Genomic DNA, 24,286 nt, shown 5'->3' with positions numbered 1-24,286 from the left:
ACGCTTAAAGAAACATTTCCCCTAATACAAAAATAAACCCATCATAATCATTCATTTTGGAGAAATTTTACAGTTGTTAGTTAACCTGCTCCCTCATGCCCTGCAATATTCATTAGCAGATTTCTCTGTTTATGAGTGATATTATATGGAAATGGTTATGGGAAGCTAACAGATGTAACCACTGAAATAGAATAGAAGGAAAAGTTCTGTTTTTTACAGATGGTTCTATTGAATATGCTTTCCCCCTCCCTCCACTTTAACATTTAGTTTTCTTTCAACAGAAAACTTTTCTTTACTGACTATGGGAATGTGGCCAAAGTGGAGCGATGTGACATGGATGGGATGAACAGAACAAGGATAATTGATTCCAAGACAGAGCAGCCAGCTGCACTGGCACTAGACCTAGTCAACAAATTGGTTTACTGGGTAGATCTTTACTTGGACTATGTGGAAGTAGTGGACTATCAAGGACAAAACAGACATACTATCATCCAAGGCAGACAAGTAAGTAGAATTTGGTTCGGAAATGCAGCTAAGGTAATAAAATGGATGGTATCATACTAGGAAGAAGACTGAAAATTGCAATGTTGAAAATTTCTTATGAAGTCAAGCTGCAATGGGTCATAAAAACTGTAATGTGTTTACTATATGGGAGAATGTTCTTTACACAGTGTACTGTGTACTCCATAGTATGGGGAAGGGGAGGGGGCTCTCTCCCTCTCTTTCCCTCTATTAAAAAAAGAAAAAAGCACACAAAACAGAAACCAACGGAAATAAATCAAAAAACAACAAACAAAACCAAAAATGCTACACTAGTAAGAAAGAAAAGTATTAGAGTAGGACAGTAAATATGACCTACTTACTAAAAACTAATTTAAGTAGTTCATTTGTAAGAAACTGAACTATCATCTGTCCCATGTGGCATTGGAGATTTATGTATTTTTTTCTGCTAACAATGCATATGCTGGCTCACAAAAGTATCATTATTATTTTAATAGGTTGGATTAAATTTTGCCTTCTGATGTATTCAGGTACTTCCTAAAATAAGAATTTTGTGAAAAGCACCGAGGTCAAAATTTTTCCCATCTGTATAGTTTTCCCCTTGCTGAATTACAAGTTTTTGCAAATAACATTCAATAAACACCTGAAGGAGATCTCTAAGTGGAAATAAGCCTTATTCACTAGTTTACTTTTTAAATTCAATTTTACCTCACTGATCTCACTAATTTTATGTGAGATTCTTATTCTATGGAGCTGAATTAAGTGACTCTGTTTTCTTTTGCAGTGCAAGGCACAAATATTCTGTAATTGTCCTGTAAAGTTACTTTGCCTTTATAATCAGCGTTTAACAATGAAATGTTTTCACTTCCTTGGCAGATTAAAAAATGCACTAATCTGGGTGGTTAAAAAAAAAGTGTCCAATATTACAGGTGAGGTCACTTATTTCTCTCTCACCTCTGACTGTCCTTAAAACTTTGATTTCCTTGGCAGTCTAGAGGACCTAGTCTCTCAAATGATTATGATGGACCTTCTTTTTACATGTAAGTAATTAAAATTTTAAACCTTGAAACAAGAATGAGGAATTCAAATGATCTTCCCCATGACTACTTTTAAAAGTTTTTTAGTATCTGAAGTTTTTAATTATCCTTTTTTTTTCCCATTTCTGTTGCCTATGTTTTGCTGGTTCCCTAAACATATGCTTAGTCTGCCACTATGTAATCCAACAAAGATAAAATTTTGTATTTGTTCTGTAGGCAGAATGGTCTATGCACCACACCAAGCTCCTGCCACCTCTGTTGGGGGTAGTTAGCAGACCAGGCAACAGTATAGGTACTTTATGGTAAACAAACCCTTCTGAAGGAAAGCAGCGAGGCAGTGAGTAAAATTTGATGGCTATTGTGTGAACATGTTTTCTGCCCTCACCAGTTGCCCCCTCTGTAGCCATGCTTACTTCCTCTCCTGAGGCTTGGATTGGCAATTACATAGACAGCAATGTGTTTAGGCCACAATCGCACACTTCCAGGTGACTGGCCCCAAACTTTAAGCAAAGCATGCATAAAATAAATGGCAATTAATGGAAGACTTCAGCTTGCTTGTAATTTTTACAGGAAAAAAAAGTATTGCCCAAATCAAAATTGGGTCATAGATATATTTAGTGAATATGATGTCAGTTATGTGGAAAATATTATTAGTAAATACACACATGCCTCCCCCTACAAACACTTACTAGAGAGTAACAGTAACATTGAAAATGATTATTGGGGCTTTAACATAGAATGATTCTCCCCCTTAATTCCTAACTTTCATTTGTAGCCTAGACATGAAGAAATTAAATACGTCCAAAAACAACGTGAAAAGCCAGTCTTCTTTTACTCAACATCTCCTATGAGAGGATCAGGAATAGTAATAAAGAGACATGTAAGCTAGAAAGATAGCAAATCAAATGCTTTTGCTTAAGGTATAGAACTGGCATGATTTCCTAAGTAGAAATTTTTGTGATTTTTGTTCTATATAAAATTTTTTTACAGTCAAACCATGCATAACTTCTCAAATTCTCTTGACTACAAATCTATACGAAAAGTACACTAGAAGTACAATATAATGCCAAACAATAATGACAAATGTTTTTTCATCAAAATCTGTACAGCAAATCAATTGACAAATCTACCATACCTTGGTCCAGAACCATTTTAAATTGAGTATACTACAAGGCATGCCCAAAGGCAATGTGCCTAGCATGTGCCTTTTTGTATGAGAAAATCAGTATACTTATTCTTCCTTTGCTTTACTGGAAGCTTTCCATCAGTTCAAGAAGTCTATTCTTACCCACAGTCCCCAAGACCTGTGCCAAGGAGGAGAGTTACACTGTTTACTGTGAAGTGTCATGGAGAGCAGTAAACATTGTTATTCTCAAATCAGAGTTCCATTTTCATTATGAATAGGCTTTAGAAAGAGTGCAATTTCTGAGTAGAATGCTGACATTTTATTTACAATTATTCCAAATATGTGATTTTGTTGTTTACTCTTTTCCATGCTGGGGCTACTATTAGTCTAAATGTAACCTGTATTTAAAAAAAAATGGGGGCTTCCCTTGTGGCGCAGTGGTTGAGAGTCCACCTGCCGATGCAGGGGACGCGGGTTCATGCCCCGGTCCGGGAGGATCCCACATGCCCTGGAGCGGCTGGGCACGTGAGCCATGGCCGCTGAGCCTGCGCGTCCGGAGCCTGTGCTCCGCAACGGGAGAGGCCACAACAGTGAGAGGCCCGCGTACCGCAAAAAAGAAAAAAAAAAAAAAAAAGGGGGGGGGGATTTTCAAAGGTGTTTTCTCATCAGTCCTTTCACAGGCAAAGCAAGCCTTTTACAGATTCTACATATCCATGTCTATATGAAAATGTAGCCCACAAAAATATATCAAATTTTACATAGCAGTGCCATAAGCATGTTATTGAATATGCTTGAAAGTTTGGTTCTCACTAGGCTTTGAAAAGTAGCTACTGAACATGTTTTCTTAATGAAACATGAATAAAATTCTCTCCCATACATTGGGTAGTACTTTAACCACTACTGCATAATGTTTTATTCTCAGAGAAAAAATTTACATTAGTGAAATGTCAAATTCTATGAGAGAAGATAAATGATAATATGGTTGTGACTCTCCAACTATGGGAATTTTCCACAGGAGTAAATAGCAATCATTTTTTCTTTCAAGTTGAAAGCAACATAATTAAAAGTCATAGTCATTTTTGCCCCTTTTTATAGGTCAAACATCTTTATGGTATAACTGTGTTTGAAGACTATTTGTATGCAACCAATTCTGATAACTTCAATATCATACGGATAAACCGATTTAATGGCACTGATATTCATTCATTAATTAAAATGGAAAATGCTCGAGGAATCCGAATCTATCAAAAAAGAACTCAACCAACAGGTAAGAGGCAAGACTTCTTCATAGCCTTCACAATGGCAAATTGAATGGGGATATGGTCCTTGTGCCTTTGTTTGGTGTTAAAGTGGGTGAGGGTGAGCCATAAATTCTCTGTTTTGATAGCAAAAATGTACATGTCTGCATGATAAAATGGAATAGAGCTCCCTTCTCAAGTCTAAATGACAAATTGTTCAGTTGCTAGTGAATCGTTTTTACAACCATAGAATTAAAATGACGGCTAGATTTAGATTCAGGAAGGAACTTTCACTCTTGATGTATGTATACAGGAAACCCAGATGCTAAGACTTTAGGGAATTTTTTTATATCATTCTGGGAAACATTTCAAATTAGGTGATTTTCTTGCAGTATCTGTCTAGTTTTTATTGCAGTCACTGGGGTCTCTTGACTGAACATCCCAATCATTCCTTAACACATGTTAAATAAAAAATAAATTTTAACGAGAAGGCTACATTTCTAAGTATTCCTCAGAAACACTAACTACTTTGCATTGTAGGTTAGTGATGCTTGTTCGTCAATACAGTTTAGGCTCAATCATGTATAGAATAATGTAACATACAAAAACTACCACCCAAATGTCCATCATCTTTTTGTGCTTCAAATTAAAATGAATTTAGAATTATCTAACCATTAACATAAATTTAGCTTAGGCAATGTATTATCACATATACATATTGTGTTTATGGGAAATTCAAATTTTGAATTCTGTAGATAACCTTATTAGAGTTTTATATTAGGATTTATTAATTCACCAATTATTCATTGACCATTTACTATGTGCCAGGAACTATTCTATGTCCATTGAGAATATAGTTGTGAATAAAACAGACCAAAACATCATTGCCTTTATGAGATTTGCATTGTTGTAAAGAAGACATAATTTTTAAAAACCAAGTAAATTATTATTCTATTAGAAGATAGTAAGTGCTATGGAAAAAGATAAAGCAATGAGTGTCAGGAATGGGGGTAATTTGCAATTTTATATTGGATGGTCAGAGGAAGTCCCACTGAGAAGATGAAATTGCATGAAGACTTTAAGTAATTAAAGGAGGAGAGAGGCAGGTATAAAGATGAGCACACACAAAAACCACGAGGAAGAGCATGCTTGGATTGTTCAGGGAGCAGCAAGGAGACCCATACGTCTGGAGCAGAGTAAAAAGAGGAAGAGAAGTAGGCAATTAAGCTGGAGAAGTGAAGGAGGACCGTAACAAGTAGGGCCCTGCGGACAGTTGTAAAAACCTTTGCTTATACTTTTAGTGAGATGGGGAGTCCTTAGGAAGCCTTAAGCAGAGGAGTCTCATAATCTGATGGACTTTTTAAAGGAATCAATATGGCTGCTATATTGACAACAGGCTGTCGGGGACAAGGGTTGAAAGTTAGAGATGCTGGTGGATTGGACCAAGATGGTAGTAGTGAAGGTGGTGAAAAGTGGTTAGTTAGACTCAGAATATATTTGAAGGTATAGCCAACAGCATTTCTTAATGGATTTGATGTGGGGTGTAAATTTAAAAAGAGCCAAGGATGATGACAATTAGGCTGAGCAACTGGAATAATTGAGTTATTTTTGAGATTAAGAAAACGAAGTTTGGAGCAGACTGGGGGCAAAGAAAAAATGTATAATTTTTACATGTTATTTTGAATTTCTGTCATAAATTCAGGTGGAGATTTCAAGGAGGTATTTGAATATATAAGTCTGGAGTTCAGGGGCAAGCGCAAGCTGGACAAAACAATTTGAGAGTCATTGGCATATAGGTGACATTTAAAGCCAGGAAAATGGATGTGATCACCAAGGAAATAACTATAGATGGAGAAGAAAAAAGTTCCAAATAAAGGACACTGGGACACTCCAACAATGAGAAGTCAAAGACAATAGGAAGAACCAAAAGAGGAGACTGAGAAGAAGCTTGTTAAATTCAATTGGCCATTAGATTTAGCAGCATGAAGCTCATAGGGATCCGACAAGAGCAGTTTGCGGTGAAGAGAATGTCTGGGTAGAAAGGATCTGGGAAAGATAGGAAGGAAAGAAATTGTAGAAAATGAGCGAGGATAACTTTGAAAAGTGTTGATATTAGGTGGAGCAGAGAAATGGGGAGCTAACTGAAGGATTGCTGTGGGAATTAAGGTTAAAATTAGGATTTTTTTTACCCCCCAAGATGTGGAAATAATGGCACATTTGTATGCTGATGGGCATGATCCAATGCAGAGAGCAAAAGTAATGAAGACAGTGAGAAAGTGGAGAGTTGATAAGTAGGTAAGAGGAGATGTGATCTAGTATAGAAATGGGATGAGACTGGAAAATAAAAGCAACACTCTTGTGCAAAAAAATAAACTACATTTCAGTTATCTTTTCATTTAGAGAGTGCAGAATACAAAAAGAACATAGCACAGTCTTTGAAAGCATGTAAGGTTTAATATTAAAAGAAAATTGTCATATTACTCATCACAATTCCAAGAAAGTCGTGATTGAAAAGAAATATAATTACAGTAATACGTAAAATCTTACTGGTATTATTCCTGCTGCAGCATTTTCTCTTTGACCTTTCTTTTTCTCATCCTCTCCATACAGTACTTTTCCTATTTTTGTTTCTTCTCCACCTTCTACACTCATAAAACAGCCTTCTCTTCCATAACCTCCACATGAAAACTCAGCCTTCTCCTTTTCACAATTATAGTCACACACACACACACACACACACACACACACACACAATTCATTTTGTGGAAGGGTTCTCCAAATGGCAATTGGACTCAAAATTGAAGAAAAAAATTTATCTCAGCACTTCTCAATAAAGGTAATCACTGAAGCACATTTATCCTAATTTAGGTGCCCGTATAATAGACTATTTCAGAAGAAATCCTTTCTCTGCCTAACTACCTAACCTAGGATATTTTAACAGTATTTTTTTTATATTTGCCAGAAAAGTGTATTTTTTAAAAGTACAATAAGCATGTACCAAAAAATCATGTTACTTTTATTTTGCTTACATGTAAACAGTTTAGGTTAGTATAAAAGCATTTTATCTTCTCAGAATTTTTTTAAAAGGTAGACTTAGGAGGATTTTGGCAAATCCCTACCTTTTCTTTTTGGGGGTTTAAACTCTTTTCCAATTGATTATGATACAAAATATTTGGGTATATAGATTTTTGCTAGGATTTCCTCTTCTTGCACTGTCAAAGTTTCAACATACTGATGCACATAATTATCTTGTCTTTGGAGAATTTCAAGCATGATGTTTTTCATTTGTTGTAGTCAGAAGCCACGCATGTGAAGTGGATCCATACGGAATGCCAGGGGGATGTTCACACATCTGTCTGCTCAGCAGCGGTTACAAAGCACGGACCTGTCGCTGCAGGACTGGCTTCAACCTGGGAAGTGATGGCAGGTCATGCAAAAGTATGTTATTGAAAATCAAACATTTGCCGGCAGCTGATGCTTCAGAATAGGGTTCTTAGTATTAATCAGGAGCATCAGCATCAGTAATAACGTGAGACATCATCAGGCCAAATTTGCCTGTGAATGTGTACAAGCCATTTTTCTCAAAATCAGTATTTAGTTGTTTTTTTTTTTTTTTTTCTCTTTCGTATGTGTGTGATAATGTGAACGAGAAACCTAATTGGGCTGTAGAGTCACCAAATTTATGGATCTTTGGGAACCGTACTTTAGGGAAGATTTTTAGGAAGATCCTTTCCTTAATTCCCTAAAGAATGTTCATGGTCTAATGAGCCTGAATCGCTGGTTAACCAGATTTTCTCTTCTTTGAACCAAGATGCTGCCTCTAGTAATAGGTGTGTTTAGTCCAACAAAAAAACACATTAAGTAATATTTCACTTTATCCAGCATTGGGGATGAAATTCATTTCATTATTTCACTTTCCAAGTAACTGGAACTATACTAATTAAATATCAAAATCTTTAACAATTTTGTTAAAAAGTTTACTAGTTAGACATATCTTTGTTTTATTTTTGAAATATGCTAGAATAACTTAATTGTTCTTTATTTAAATAAGCTAATAAACATTTTTCACACATGACTTTTGTTAAGTTTAAATTTTTACACAAAAATTAATTAAGTTTGGGCTTCCCTGGTGGCGCAGTGGTTGAGAGTCCGCCTGCCGATGCAGGGGACGCGGGTTCGTGCCCCGGTCCGGGAGGATCCCACATGCCGCGGAGCGGCTGGGCCCGTGAGCCATGGCCGCTGAGCCTGCGCGTCCGGAGCCTGTGCTCCGCAACGGGAGAGGCCACAGCAGTGAGAGGTCCGCGTACCGCAAAAAGAAAAAAAAAAAAAAAAAAAAAAATTAAGTTCTTTACTCAGGGTCTGCATAATCAGATGTAGTTTTAATGGCCCTCATAGAAATGGTGTCCATGTGGAGACTGTTGGTTTTTAGATGTCCCACAAATACCATAATTTTAAAGATTATGATGACTGCTTTTTACAGTGTATATTTTGTCTCGATTTATTTTTGTCTGTGCTCCCTCTCTGACCACTCTCCTGCCATCTCTTTTGCTTTCTTATTATATGCTTGCTGAGGACTATGAAATGAGACCTCTAAATTTGTTATAATTTTAAGTCTAAGTGGTTAGAATTCATAGTGCAAATACTTTAAAATTGAGAACCCAAGAGACTTAACTGTGATAAAATACATGCCTTTTAGTACTTTTTTTAATGTACAGCTTTGTATCAAATGCTAGGAATGTAGAGACACCAGCTCTCGTGTTCAAGAAATCCTCTGGATAATTGAAGGTTTTGTGTCAGAAGCCTCAAGATAGGGGTAGTTTTGTGTGCGTGTGTGTGTGTGTGTAACCAGCCATTAAACTGCTCTGGTTACCACTTGGGAAGTGATGGCATGTCATGCAAAAATACAGTCATACACATTTATGCATACATATATATGTGTGTGTATATATGTGTATGTACATTTATATGTATGTACACATACATACACACATATATATACACACACATATATATACACACACATATATACACACACGTTTGGTGGAAAAACATAAGATCAGAGTTGCATAAGCTTCAGTCATCCCTAATGTAGTGATCAATCAGGGTACATTTACATTTAAATTAACAGAAACAATTCTAGCTATTTTAAGCAGGAAGGCTCAAACACAAATAGATAGGTACTTACAAAATCATTGAGAGGCCTGAAGCAGCAGCTTCTAGACTGGATCTTGGGAACTTTCCTCAAAACCACCACAAACTAGCCTGGCTTAAGCTGGAACACCTACCATAATCAGAAGCTAGGGCATCGGGAAGCCACAAATGGGAAACATGGTGTTTCAAAAACACACCATCTTAGCTGAGATCTAGGGATTATGAAGTTTGCACCAAAACTATTAGCTCCAGAAATAATATGTCATACTGGAAAATAAAACAAAACAAAACACAGCACAACAAAAAGATACCCTCTTCCTTATCTTTTGATATACAGAAAGGAAGAAGACTGATGTGGAAAAATTCAGTTTCTCCATCAGATAAATACCAGCAGAAGCAACAAAAGGTGGTCTCATTTCTATATTCCAAACTCAAGCTAGTACATCTGACTTTAGGTACTTAAATCAAAAGTAGAACCATGGCTATATCAGTGTCTGTGAAATGTAGTTTTTTTGTTTGTTTTTTTTTTTGCGGTACGTGGGCCTCCCACCGCTGTGGCCTCTCCCGTTGCAGAGCACAGGCTCCGGACGCACAGGCTCAGTGGCCATGGCTCACGGGCCCAGCCGCTCCGCAGCACGTGGGATCCTCCCGGACTGGGGCACGAACCCATATCCCCTGCATTGGCAGGCGGACTCCCAACCACTGTGCCACCAGGGAAGCCCTGAAATGTAGTTTTTAGTTTTCAATAGTCTATGGTATAGGAAAACACATTAGAAGAAACTTCAGGTAGTGAATGATTGAAAAAAGTGACTGAATAAAACAATGGGAAAAATAGTTACCATTCTTATTTAAAATATACATACACATGCACACATGCACATACACATACACATACATTAAACCAGTGAAGTATTGTGCCAGGTTTACCAATTAAAGCATCAATTAAAAATACAAGCAAAATAAATGTTAGCAAGAATAGATATGGTGAAACCAGCATTCTTATGCCTTGCTAATAGAACTGGAAATTGATACCACTATTAGAAAGACATTTGATAATAACATACAAAAGAGATAAAACTGATAACACCCTTTAACAAGTTATACCACTTTTGACTAAAGAAATCCATTGTAAATGTATATATAATAACAAAAACCCAGAAGCAATCTAAAAATCCTACAATAGGTAAGTAGCTGACCATATTATGTTGCCTCTCTAGCAGGGAACATGATGCTGCCATTGAAAAGAATGTTTTGAAGACCTTTTAATGACACAACAAAGTATTGTTAAATTTTTAAAAGTTAAGTAGTAAAATACATATCTAAGATCCCAATTTTTTAAAAAACAAAAGTATCTATGCATATGATGTTGGTAGGAAATACTCAGGAATGTTAATTTTCAAATGAATCTACTTTTAAATAATGTAAGAGAGTATCTTTAAAGAAAATAACTAGTAGGTAGACACTGAGAGGTTGTGAGGGTAATGAGAAAGAGGGATGTTAATATTCTTTACCCAGTAATTCCACTTCTGGAAATGTATACTAAGAGATACGGAAAAATGCATATCTCAGTGTTATAATAATGGAAAGATAAAATCAACTGAGGAATGATTTGGCAAATTATCATATATTATACTGATCATACTGAAGGAATGTAAGACAAAAATAATGGATCAGGGACTTCCCTGGTGGTGCAGTGGTTAAGAATCTGCCTGCCAATGCAGGGGACCAGGGTTCGAGCCCTGGTCCGGGAAGATCCCACATGTGACGGAGCAACTAAGCCCATGTGCCACGACTGTGGCGTCTGCGCTCTAGAGCCCACAAGCCACAACTACTGAGACCACGTGCCACAACTACTGAAGCATGCATGCCTAGAGCCTGTGCTCTGAAACAAGAGAAGCCACCACAACGAGAAGCCTGCGCACCACAACGAAGAGTAGCCCCTGCTCACAGCAACTAGAGAAAGCTCATGCCCAGCAGCGAAGACCCAACACAGCCATAAAAAAAAAAAAAGAAAGAAAAGGATCAGCACAGAATATAATCTTAATTCTAAGATTTAGTAATAAAAGCAGAATACAAAACATATTCTCTTCTATATTAGTGTGCATTAGAAAAATAGCTAGATAAACTAATTTTGAAATAGTCACACCAAGGAATATAATACAGCAATGAAGATGAATGAATAATTACTACAACAACCATAGATGAATATAAAGTATGTAATAAGAATAAAATTAATAATAGCACACATGCAATTCAAACACGCAAAATTGAATAGTCTACTGTTGGGAAATACAAACAACATATGTGGCAAAACTTCTAAAAAATGCATGGTAAACACAATAACCATATTATTGTATGTAACTAGAGATACTGGATGTCTCTGGGATGGAAGTGGGGTGGGTTTGGGGCATGTGTGTGCATTCTAATGTTCTGGAAATATTCTTAAGATCTATGCTAAGTACATGAGATTTGTTTTATTTTTATTATTTAAATATTAACATTTTATAAATATTTATATATATTTAATATTCATTAACACTAATTTTAAAAGAAAACGAGAAAGAAAATATATAAAATGATTATATAGTTTGCATTGAGGGTGTTGAGTTTATGAGTAATTACTTATTTTTTTTTCTCGAAATTTTATAACGTAATTATTTTAATTTACTAAGAATCTCACTATGGTATGGTTATCCAAAAATAATAGTCATATGTGTCCTCAGTTTTCTTAATAAAACCTATTATGTTTTCCTTTCCATATGAAGTATTCCTTTCAAAATTATGTATACTAAACTAACTATAATGTGCCCTAGCAATACGAGAGCCTTGCATGTAGTTTCATATAAAAGTCTGAAGGAGTTCATTCATTCTGTAGAAAAAGCTTCCTTGATTCTTGCATTTTAACCCAGGACACAGTTTTTTGTTTTGTTTAGTTTTTGATAAAGGCTGTGTTGTACATCAGAGTTACTGGCAGACAGCATCAACCTCTAACGTTCTAATTAAGATATGAAGAAAGAAGTGACACTGTAACTGGCATTTTATTTCATTTCTTAAAAAAAAAATCATGTTTATACAAACTATAATATATTCACATGCAAGTTATGTGATACTGTGTGATTCTTTTTGTTTGCTTCTGACAGTCTGTAGATGCAAACTCTGAGTAGGGGGGGTGTTTTAAATATTCTGAAGTTTTTAGCACTGTCAAACATAATGAATGCTACAGTTAGTATCTACAGATATGTTAGATAGATTGTAATGAATTGTAAAATTAAATGTGCCAGATGTTTTAATAAATGTCCATTTTACAGTTATAAGTTATCCAAGGATCTGTCATGTTTTTGCTATACAGTTACAGGCAAAAGAATAATTAACTAAATATAACCTATTCACAGAAGTAATTTCTGTTTTAATTAAAGTAACACAATTAGCTGGCCTTCTTGCATCGAGATACATTTGGCATATTTTAGGGTTTAATTTTTGGTACTGAATTTAAAAAAATGTTAATTGTGCCAGTTAATTAAACAGTGGCATTATGCAGGGTAAAAAAGATTAGGCAGCATCGGTTGTTTATGTTTGTAATCTTTCTTCTGCAGGACCAAAGAATGAGTTGTTTCTCTTTTATGGGAAAGGACGCCCAGGAATTGTTAGAGGAATGGACTTGAATACCAAGATAGCTGATGAATACATGATCCCCATAGAAAATCTGGTAAACCCTCGTGCTTTAGATTTTCATGCAGAAACCAATTATATCTACTTTGCTGACACCACCAGTTTCCTAATTGGCCGGCAGAAGATAGATGGCACAGAGCGAGAAACCATCCTGAAAGATGGTAAGTAACAATGTGTATCAAACTGCCCAGAGACAAAACATTTATTTAAAAGGATAAATACAATGTACGTCAAACTAACTTTAACCAGAACCCAAGTTACTGTTGATTTTTAAAATATTTGTTAATTTCTATTTCTTGAGTAACATTATTTCAGCATGTTTTCCAAATACTAGCTTATTAAAACCTTCATTATAAAATTGAACTTGCAATTGTCCACTACATTACAAGTATTACAGGAATTAAATTGAGCTATTAATCCACCTTCATGGAAAATGTAGACTTACAGTTATATGTTTACAGTGTTATACGGTAGAACATAAGATTTAACAGGACATTGGAGACTTGTAATACTTGGTTCTCACTGGAATATTGGTCGTGTCACTCAAAGTTCATTAAAAAGATCAATGTTCCCATTGTCCTCACGATTCTTGCATATTGTTTTTTACGTTATATTACAATTGATTTCTTTAGAGTCACCCTTGAAATAATATCTGCAGAGAAACTGTTTATACCTATTTTTATTTACAAATACATATATGTTATTATATATAATATGTAAACATATATGCATATACTTTATTAAAATCAGTGAGTTTAATAAATTACTTGGCTTAGAACAACTGATCAATAATGAAATAATATAACTTTGGTATAAGTAAAAAGCATCTTTAATAATCAAGCAAACTGAATCTTCGACTGGCTGCTAGTCACCTTTAGGCGAGTTACTAATGATTCTGGACCTCAGTTTCCTCATATATACAGTTTGCTTACTTCTCAAATATTTAAAAAATCCTTGATTTAGGGACATTAATTGTGTGCTTATTATATGAAGGACACTGTGCTAGCTATCATAGGAGATAAATAAAAATGTTAGGAAATGGCTACTGCCTTCAAGGAGTTTATAATCTACCTTTGGAGATAATATAAACTCCCCCCAAATATTGGGTTGGCTAAAAAGTTCGTTTGGTTAGTGAATACATTGTTCAATAAAGGTCTTGGTGAAAATGAAAAATGTGTCTTTTATTTTTACTTAAAACCAAATGAACTTCTTGGCCAACCCAATATAAAGGCTCTGCAGCATTTAATTTAATAAGTTCAAAGCTGGCCCAGAGAAATACATGATTAATGGAGAATGTCTGTGTAATAAGAATACACAGGAAGGCAGAGGTGTCTTTATCTGGGGATTCTCAGAGAACTGTTTTGTGAAGGAGGTAGTATTTGGGCTAGATCTTAAAGAAAGAATGTTGAAGGGGAGGGGGTATACTTCAGCACCAGGAATTCCATGAGAAAAAACCAAAACGAACAAAACACCAAAAAGCACATGCTCCAGAAAGAGGATGAGAGGAACATTAAGTGGGTCACTACTGCAGGTTTAGTTTACAGGTAATCATGACAGAGGAGCTGTGGATCCCGAAAGGTAGTGAAATTCAAGGCCTTAAATGTGAGGTGAAGGGGCTTGGATAAAATCCTGAAGGGGTAAGAGGAAATGCTTTTGAGCCAAAGAATAATGTGAATAAAAAGATATTTTAGGAGAATCAATCTGGTGGTGGAGTACAGAGTGAATCAGAGGGAGGAAGTAGAGAAAATAAAAGTAGAGAAATGGACTAAAATTATTTACAGCATGAGTGGTAATGCATGATGGTCTCTCCTGTCTTTTAGAGGGACTGGGGACAGCATGAGAAGGTTATTCATTCAACTCAGGTTCACTCTAAATCAAACTTTAATGATAAAAATACACCTTCCGCAAGAGACAAATGAAGTGCTAAAATGAAAAATATCCCTGTTTTTGCCTTTTTTTATAGTTTACTGATTAAAGCAATATAAATCCACCATGACTTAGCCACCTAAGGAGTGTCTAATTAGAGTCAAGAGTTTTACTTTAAATTGCCTGAGGCAGAGGCTGTCTGCCTACTTTTCTCTGTAATTCAATAACAAATAATAGGAACTTGACAATTTTAGAAGGACAATGAACTTGCATATTCTAAGTAGATGCATTTGGATTGCTCTAATTTTGACCTAGACTGACATAAAATATAGAGGATCCTTGGGCTCTTTTCAAAAAGTGTCAGTTCCTGTGCTGTGACTGAATGTTCCAGCTAATAATCCTAACTTTGATAACCATATCTAATCAGTGACATTGGGGTTCTTTGCATTTTACCACAGCAACAGAGGTCAATTCTAATGGCCACTGGACTGCTAGGCACATCTGTACAGTGTTGCTTTGGCAGTAGGAAGGTTCTGAAAACATTTTGTCGATTTTTACACCTGAAATATATTAAACATTTTGATTATCCTATACAAGGGACAGCTTAATGTCTTTTTATTAGTTCATCTTGCTTCTTACCAGTAAGGAGAATAATAATACACATTATGCTGTGAGATTAACATGTCAAAACAGAACTTATATTTGGCAAATGACAATTCACGATTCTTGGGATCAGAAGAATTAAGTTCTATGTATATTCACTCATTTAACTGCTCTACCAACTAACCTGAAGACTGAGAGGAAATGCTTGGTTTGACAAATGATTTTGTAAGCTTAGTAGAAATTCTGAGTCTTAGGTAAATTTGTATAGTTTGAAGTAGAAGGCTTAAGGATTTTGCTGTTTTTACATAAAACATAAATATCTTGAACATATTCTTTACAAGCTCAGATCCTTTTTATATAGAAAAAAACAGCATTTAAAAAAAAGACCCATCTCTGTTCATTCCTTTTGTTTTCTCTCTTAGAGTTTTATTGCAAACTTCCTAAATGTGATATATCTCGTAATCTTTGTGTAATATTGTGGGCTAAAATGGTACATAAATAAATAAGAAAGGAAAATTGCCCATTTGAAGTACTTACATATATCTCAGTAATTATGGAAAATATCTATGAAATGAAGACATATTAGTGATTTAATAAAAATAGACTTTTATAAGGACAAAACATTTACCAGTCTTTATTGTGTTTTACTCTTCAGAATTTTTTGCCAAAATTTCTGATAAAATTTATACTCTTGATTTCTTTTAATTAATTACTTGATTTGTTTATTTGTCCAGTCAATAAATATTCATTGAATACCTTCCCTGAGCCAGGTGCTATTTTAGGGGATGAGAATGCTGCAGTAAATAGGACAAAGCTTCATATTTAGTTTACATCCAAATAGTGAAAAATAGATAATAAACAAATAAACACATAAATGAACAAGATCATGATAAGTGCTCTAAAGAAATAAACGAAGATGCCAACAGCAAGCAAAAATAGACTAAGTGGTTAGTCATTCTGTTACCAAATTAGGTCTTATGATCCCCTACTTGAACCCTAGCCTGGCCAAGCCCCTGACTCAGGGGGAAGGAAGGTTCTTTTCTGTTTGGGTTTGCAGAGCCAAAAATGAAACCAAAGTTGAGATTGAAGCAGCACAATCATTATTCAATGGCTGGAGAATGGAGAAGTGGAATCTTAATCACAAATCAACTTCTTGCCCAGGGGACTGACAATTAAGGCAAGATATTAAGGGCAAGGCTAATGAGGGGGAAGTGTATGCATTGGTTTTCTGGGAATAGGCGGGTTCTTCCTGGTACTGGGGTGTCACCTCTTTTCTGTCCTTGTATGGTCCTCTGGCATCTGGGTTGGAAGCAGGTTGAGCCATCATGGGCAGAGAGACAGGGGCCTTACTATTACAATGAGATGGTAATGAGGTGCAGGGTGATATTTGTCCCACTTTTGAAGTTGAACCAGCTTGCACCAGTTTTCTTATAGTGAGACTCTTTTTCCTGTGCTGTGAACAAAGCTAGAGGATATGGTTAGCTGTGGTTTTCTGCAAATTTACCTGGAGGGAGGGCCAGGAGTATGATTCTGGGGCAATAACCTTGGTAACAATTCTTGCAGATATAATTGTTATGCTCTCTGAGAGGACAAGATAGGTGTTCTTTATAAGATTGTATTCATGTTTAGATTCTTGAATGTCTTGTCCAAGATTCATTTTTCATGGGAGAATGAATTATAATCTCCAGCAGAAAGGAAAAAATACAAAAATGAAAACTTAGTATTCAATTTATTATTGCATATATTCTATTAGTGCAGTACTTGGTTTTAAGCTGTATAAATTAATTATACTGAGATACATATATCCAAATAGAAGGTATGTTAAAAGATCTTTCACATTGTTTCATATCTTTAAAGTATTAAAAAAAAAAAAACACTCAAAGCATTTTTCCTGAGTTTGAAAGTTATTAATGCCTGCAGCTGTAACAAAAAAACTAGTTTCAATAGATGCCATCATAAAACTGCAGACTTGAGGTCACCAAATTTGTGGTAATTTGTAACAGTAGCCACAGGAACTAATGCAAAGCATGTGCTCTGAACTGCTTTGCTATATTGACCTTATGTATTTCTTTTTTAAAAAAAATTAATTATTTATTTTTGGCTGCATTGGGTCTTTATTGCTGCCTGCCGTCTTTTCTCTAGTTACGGCGAGCGGGGGCTACTCTGCATTGCGGTGCGCAGGCTTCTCATTGTGGTGGCTTCGCTTGTTGCAGTGCATGGGCTTCAGTAGTTGTGGCACACAGGCTCAGTAGTTGTGGCTCACGGGCTGTAGAGTGCAGGCTCAGTAGTTGTGGCACACGGGTTTAGTTGCTCCGCGGCATGTGGGATCTTCCTGGACCAGGGCTCAAACCTGTGTCCCCTGCACAGGCAGGCGGATTCTTAACAACTGCACCACCAGGGAACCCCTGACCTTATATACTTCTTAAGATGGGTTCTACTTGATTGAGATCTGGAGTAAGTACACATTTCCACACCTCAGAGTCTTCCTTTAACTGAAGATACTTACAGGATCCATGAAGTTAGAGAACAATGAATAACTTTGGGCAGCATGGAAGAGAGGCTGTCTGTTTTGATATGAATAGAACTGTAGCCAGGAGTTAGGGAGGCAGTCTCTGACAAACATATCTTCCAAATGACATGTTTAAAGGTTATCTGTTGACATATTATCAAAGTATCAAAGGGTAGTGCCATATTTATGTGATTGCCTGTCCAGCATGTGAAGAGTCAAACCGTATTCTTCAGCTCAGTTCTATCCAATTTTGTGTTGAAATGTATGGTATTATACCTGGGCCATGAATTATTATTTGATAATTCATCATTGTAATACCAGTACCACCACCACATACACGCACATACACAACCACCGACTTAAAACATACTTCAGAACTCCAGAAATATTCCCAGGCCTCTATTTTAACCAGGACTAGTGTGGCCACTCAAAACAGGTTATAGGGTGCAATCTGTTCCCAGATGACACCTACCTGAGAGTAAGACTATAATTTTCTGTATCTAGAGATCACCATTTGTTCTTGGATCTCAATGAACTTCACTATTCTATAATTCTCTAGGAATTTCTAGTGTCTCATAAAGATTGAGTGTTACAATTGATGAAACAAACCTGTTGAGATATCATTAATAAATTATGTTAGAAAGTTCCCATGAACGTTAAATAGTCATTATGCCTTGCAAAACATTTTAAAATTAAGAACAAGCCTTTACTCTCTGCTGTTAGATTGCAGGTGAATATCAATCTCATTTTTTCTGACTTTAATTCTGACTTTTTCATAAAGAAAAATTCTGAGAGATGTAGACTCTGACCAACCATTAAAGGAAATAATGAATACATTTGTCAGTCATGAGACATTTCTTAATTAAAACTGTTAAGAAGAGATTTGCAAGCATTTGCAACTTTTGAGAATCTAATGGTTATTGTTGTCCTGCTGAGTAGCAAGGTTATAGCCTATTTGTACATAACTGACTCTTGTTGACTATCAATAAGATGTTTTCCCAGAATGCGTAGGAGATTTGAGTCCTGAAAAGATTGGTTCAATTTCATGTTTAGTTTATATATATTTCTCATAATTTCTGATGTTTCTCAGGAAGTATATGAGATATTGGAAAAAAACTTTAAGCCAGTATATGTGTTTTTGTCAGAAAAGTTGACATGGGTATGAAGAGATTGAAATCTAGGTTCTAAAATATATTGTCATAAGAAATGGAATTGGCCATGTTGCTAATAGGTTATAGTAAACATGGAAGAAAAGATTTCTTTCCCTTTATTTGTTTCCACCCAACATAGGCATATATACACATGCACAAGCACGGACAAATACAGCATAGTACACACACACACACACACACACACGAGTTCAGAATAGCCCTAGAAGTTTCTAAAAACAAGTCTATTATCCTGTAAATGTTTAATTACTGGGGTAAGGTCAAAAGGTAGAATGTGAAAATATTTGGTAATCTCCAAAGTACCAATTGAAGTATTATTACAAATATGATTGTTACATCAATAAATATTCTGATCAGTAAAATTTGGGGGCACTTTAAATAAATTTCCAGTTTTACCATGAATTAAAAAAAAATACATTCAACCTAATTGCTTAATTATTCTCAGCATTATGTAATCTTTGTTCAGAAATCACTTGGGAATCCTCTGTTAAACTAGGACTAATATTCTAATCACTGACTGTAATTGTACTTTTGTTTAGGTTAATGCAAATTTCTGATGAAAAAGAAAAGCTTAATAAATCAGTCTTGGCAGACTTTACTATGGGGGCTCTAAAATAGGAAATGCTAGCTCAAATTGTGGGGACAGTTAATATCCACAATGCCAGCTGAGCAAGTTCCCTTGAAACTAGCCATTATGAGAGGATTTTAGGGGGTGATAATAGTCATTGTCTGTAGAACACATGTCAAATAATGTGACTCTGCCCTATCTAAAGTGAAGTTTTATTTTTGCCTTTCATTGACTATTAAAATTTATTCAGTACAGTGAATACTCTTACCCCATAGCAAAACTTGGTCAAATCCCAATCCTTTCTGCTAACAACGAGGCAGCAGCCAGACCTCTCGGTCATGTTAAGTCAGAAACACAGACTCAATTTGGGAATGCCCACTCCACTATATATACATATGTCACAATTCTAAATTCAGTGTATCATCAAATCTTCCCTGCTCCCCACCTGTATTGTTTTCTGGCTAGAAAAAAGGAAAGGAGAGCATATTTGGTTCATTCTTTCTCTGTCCTGCATTTATTTTCCTTGCCACCCCTCCCAGCTTGCTAGTTAGTTTCCAATGCCCACTCACCTCTCAACATTGGTAGGAAGAGGTGAGAGGGTAAGATTGGTTAGGAGTGATAAGGAGATAGCAAAGGTCCTATGTGAGCTGGTTCCATTATAAACTGACCTCTCTCTGAGACTGCCAGATCTTTAAAATCACTCTTGGGGTGTGTATATGTGTGTGCCTGTCTGTGTGTGTGCATGTGCAAGCTATTTGGAGGTTTTCTGCTAGATCCCTCTAATTACATTTCCCTTGGCCAAAGTGCATGAAACTCTATGCCTGTGACTCTGCATCCTTGAATAACCAGTTCCTGTCCATCTTCTTATTGTTTGAGTCCCTGTAACGAGCCAGATTGCAAACATCCCTATGCCAACATATGCTCCTGTGTGGTCCACATATAGTCCCCAAAATTATCTGTAAACCTTCTGCCCCAATAAACTCTGGGAGTGCAGATACAGTGCAAATCAACCCCCGCTAAGTATTCTGCTACCAGAGTCCACTTTAGCTTTTTCAGGTGTGAGACTTTCTCAGGTGTGAGTTTTGCACATTTGGAAAAACCAACAATTCAAAGATCTCTTAGAGGCCCCGTAGAAAGCTCCATCACTAGAGTTGAGGTAAAAAGTACCCTTCCATTCTCTCTTTTCTACCACCTTGGGGGATTGAAGGGTAGGGACTAGAGACTAACAGAACAGCAGCATCACTCTCCAAAGAAATCTCTTAAAACCCTCCCCTGTTTACATTATGTTCCCTTTACACCATTGATCTGGTTAAGGTGTCTAAGAGTTATGGAAACAATTGTTATCTAGTTGATTGTAAAATATGAGGACTTTTTTTTTTCTCACACTCACTTTGATTTTTTTTTTTTATCATTTTGTCTTCTAATCAAAGCTTTAATTTTAACATCCCATTACAAATGTCACAGTGAGTTAACTATTGCTCCTGATTCTGCAAGTGATCCATCTACCTGCGGGATGTTCTAATAGTCATTAGGCAGTGGTCCAAATAACACCTGGAAAGGAGATATAAGAAAAACAACAGTAAGACTATTTTGAAAATTCACTTAAAGATGGCAACAAATAGTATTTTCACTCATCTTTATATTCCTAGTTTTTAAAATTATCTGATTTTACTATCACCTAGATTCTTAGTTTTTCTTTTAAACTTTAAAATAGTGATCTTGCAAGGCTTAGAATTGAGACTTTACAAATTAAGAAGTGTAAACAACAACATAAAAGCACATACAAAAAGTTCTCAAGAGGTTCATGCTGGTGCCATCACTGGACATGAGGTGAAAGAGCATCCCTCATACTCTTTTCTTTCCTCCAATTTTAATTATCCAGTTGTAATAACTCAGATGTCACCTTTGCCTATACTCGTGATTGTAAGGAAAACCAGATGTGAGATATTTTCTAAAATTTTGTGTTTCAGTGAACAGTATCATCTGACTTAATTTTCTGTACAGGTTCTTCAGAATGATAAAATATATGAAGGTTGTACCTACAAATTAAAATTATTTCCAATCCCAGACTGACACTAGCTCTCAAGATGGATGAAAAGATTGCTTATTCACAATGCATCACAAGTCCTAAAATTGTTCCTATTAATCAGTTCCCATTGCTTACACTATTTTATCTTATGCCCCAAAGAAAATTATGTTACTTTTGGATACATGTCATTATTTATGAATTGTGCAAGTTGGTTTATGGGGAGTGTGCTCTAGCCGTGGGAACCTATAGCACCTGGCCAGGAGTATATACATCCCATACCTGCTCCATCACAGATTGATTTTATGACAACCTTTGCTAGATACAATTAAGTGCAAAAATCTGAGATTAAATGTCAGTCATATTTGTTATTTGGTATCATGTTGATAAAAATCTTTAAGAAATCTTTTTATTTCTTTTTTTCCCCCTAAACTAATGACTGAACTAACTGGTATTTTTGTTGTTGTTGTTCGATCCAAAAATGACTGCAAAATTTACTCTAAACACTTGTATTTTTCTCCTGATAAACTCTAGCTGTGTTTATAATTATATTTTTAAAAATAAGGTTTATTACAGCATAATTTATATATGGCAAAATTCACCTTTTTTAAGTGAACAATTCAATATCTCCAGTTGAATAACCACCACCACAGTCAAGTTGGAATGTTCCTGTCACCCCAGAAAGTTCCCTTAGTTTCTAACAATCACTGATCTGATTTCTATTCTGATCTATTTTTCTACAGTTTTACTTTTTCTGAAATGTCAGAAAAATTTATTCCTAAAATATATAGCCTTTGAATTTGGTTTTCTTTACTTAGATGTTTTTGAGATTTTTCCATGTTGTTGAGTGTATCAGACATTCATTTGTTTTTCACAATGGGTCGTATTATGCTACATGGATGTACCACAAAACTTTCATTCTTTTACCAGTTGATGTTCAAATGGGTTGTTTCAAGTTTGGTCAATTTTGAAGAAAACTGTCATAAACACCTACATATAGTACATTATATGGACATGTGTTTTCATTTCTAAAAGTGGATTGCCTACTAGTATGGTAAGTGTATGCATAACTTTATAAGAAACTGTCAAACTCTTCAATCTGTTCAAAATGTTTTTCAAAGTGACTGGGTCATTTTGCTTTCCCCACATCAAGGTTTCAGTTGGTCTGGTTTTTCTCCAGCACATAGTATTATTGGTCTTTTTTTCATTTGAGCCATTCTGATAGGTGTATGTTGATAACTCAATGTTTAAATCTGAAGGTCTCCATATCAAGGTCATCTTAAGGTCTGATTTTATTTACACTTTACTTCTTTGGTTGACCAGTTTATCTCAATGGGTTGTTTGTCTTTTGCTTTCTGTATGACTCTTAATTTCAAATAATTTATGTAGGAAAACCTTAGGAACTTAAATAAGTAAAATGTAGGCCAGGAGCATAGGTACATTTCTTCTGTCAGTGTGTTAGTGTGAAGAGCTTGATCAATCTATTCAGTAATTTCACTGGGTTTGGATTTTGTTCTTATTATAGTTACCCTTAGTAAACCAAACCTCTCAGATACTTCAGTGATGGGCTGATTCTACCTTATGCTTAGTAAGTATCCTGGAGTGTGCCTGCTCATTCTTTAGCTTTCAATAATCCCTGCATGGCTGCCTCACTGAGGGGTCTCTCTCCACACTCTTGCCCTTTCCTTAACTGTGACTTGTTAATAAGTGGGAGGCTCATGGTGGTAGACAAGGGGTTCTCCATTCTCTTGTCTGGTCTTTGGTCTTATTTAGAGTCTGTAGTTCTGGGCTTTGGAGATGGGTCTTTCCATGCATCTCTTCCCTTGTCAGCCAATATCTGCTATGTGTCTGTGGGAGGTCTTGGGCAGGAGATAATCTTTTGCTCCATGCCCCAAGGTAGCAAATATCTGTTGTTTTGTTGTTGTTGTTGTTGTTTTTGGTATCAATTTAGAATTCTCGTCCAAGCATCTTTATTGTACCCACTCTAGGCGCAAACAGCTTTGCTTGTACTCTTCCCTCAGTGTCACCGTACCTTTGTTTTGGACCATTGGCAGTAATTTCTTACCCTTCTCCAAGCATTACACTAGAGTTGCTTGTTGTAAGTAGCAAAATTGTGGTGGTACCAGGGGTGTTTCTCTTAGGGTCACAAGGCTTTGGCTTCTACCCCTCCCTCAATGGCTGCTTATCTCTGTAGCTCACCTTTCCTTTGGAGAAGGGAGGATTGCCTACCCTTTTTTTAGTGGCAAATGAATTTATTTTCTATACCTCCCTCACAGGCAGTGGATCTTTGTCTGGCTTCTGGGAGTGGGGTGGTCTCCTTCCCCTTCCCCAGTGATTTAAGGGATTTCTTTGTATGAGAGAAAAGTCTAGGGAATATGTTGGGTTTTATGTCTGTGAAGCACACAGGGCTAGCTCTCAGTTCTCTTGGTATGCCTTCGATATTTCTCTTGTGAACTCAGTGAAAGAAATCCTTTGTGTCAGGGTTTCCCAAGAATTCTAAAGTATCACATTAATTCACACTTGGTTTTTAAAATTCTTTGCCATTTTAACTTTTTTAAAAGTCTACGTTTATGGCAGTTGCCTCTTCCTCCTGTGCTCTGGCAAAGGTACAACAATTCATGTGACCCGTTTTTACTGGAAGAGGCTTGTTACTCTGGATTTCTTTTCATTGTGTTTCCTTGGGATCCCAGCTTTTATCTGGACTCAACAAAAGTTGTAATCTTGTAGATTATTGGTCTTTCTCTTATTGTTACGTGTTTCAATATTCTTTTGTGGGTTTGTGCATCCTAAGTGAAGCCTAATTCTTCATGTCTATAATTCATT

The 24,286-nt window shown here is 36.0% G+C and overlaps 1 protein-coding gene across 1 annotated transcript in view; it reads left to right on the top strand.

Annotated features, from left to right (window-relative positions):
* LRP1B (LDL receptor related protein 1B) overlaps positions 1-24,286 on the top strand; it is a 1,933,320-nt gene that overhangs the window by 1,071,869 nt on the left and 837,165 nt on the right. Inside the window, exons 8-11 of the mRNA XM_024122386.1 lie at positions 282-504; positions 3,760-3,931; positions 7,197-7,340; positions 12,647-12,883. Coding sequence (XP_023978154.1) covers positions 282-504; positions 3,760-3,931; positions 7,197-7,340; positions 12,647-12,883 — 776 coding nt within the window. The remainder of the gene's footprint in view (positions 1-281; positions 505-3,759; positions 3,932-7,196; positions 7,341-12,646; positions 12,884-24,286) is intronic.

This window comes from Physeter macrocephalus, chromosome 2 (assembly GCF_002837175.3).
Source record: "Physeter macrocephalus isolate SW-GA chromosome 2, ASM283717v5, whole genome shotgun sequence".
NCBI classification, from domain to species: Eukaryota; Metazoa; Chordata; class Mammalia; order Artiodactyla; family Physeteridae; genus Physeter; species Physeter macrocephalus.
Note: the sequence above shows the minus strand (reverse complement) of the source record. Positions and strands in the feature narration are given on the sequence as shown.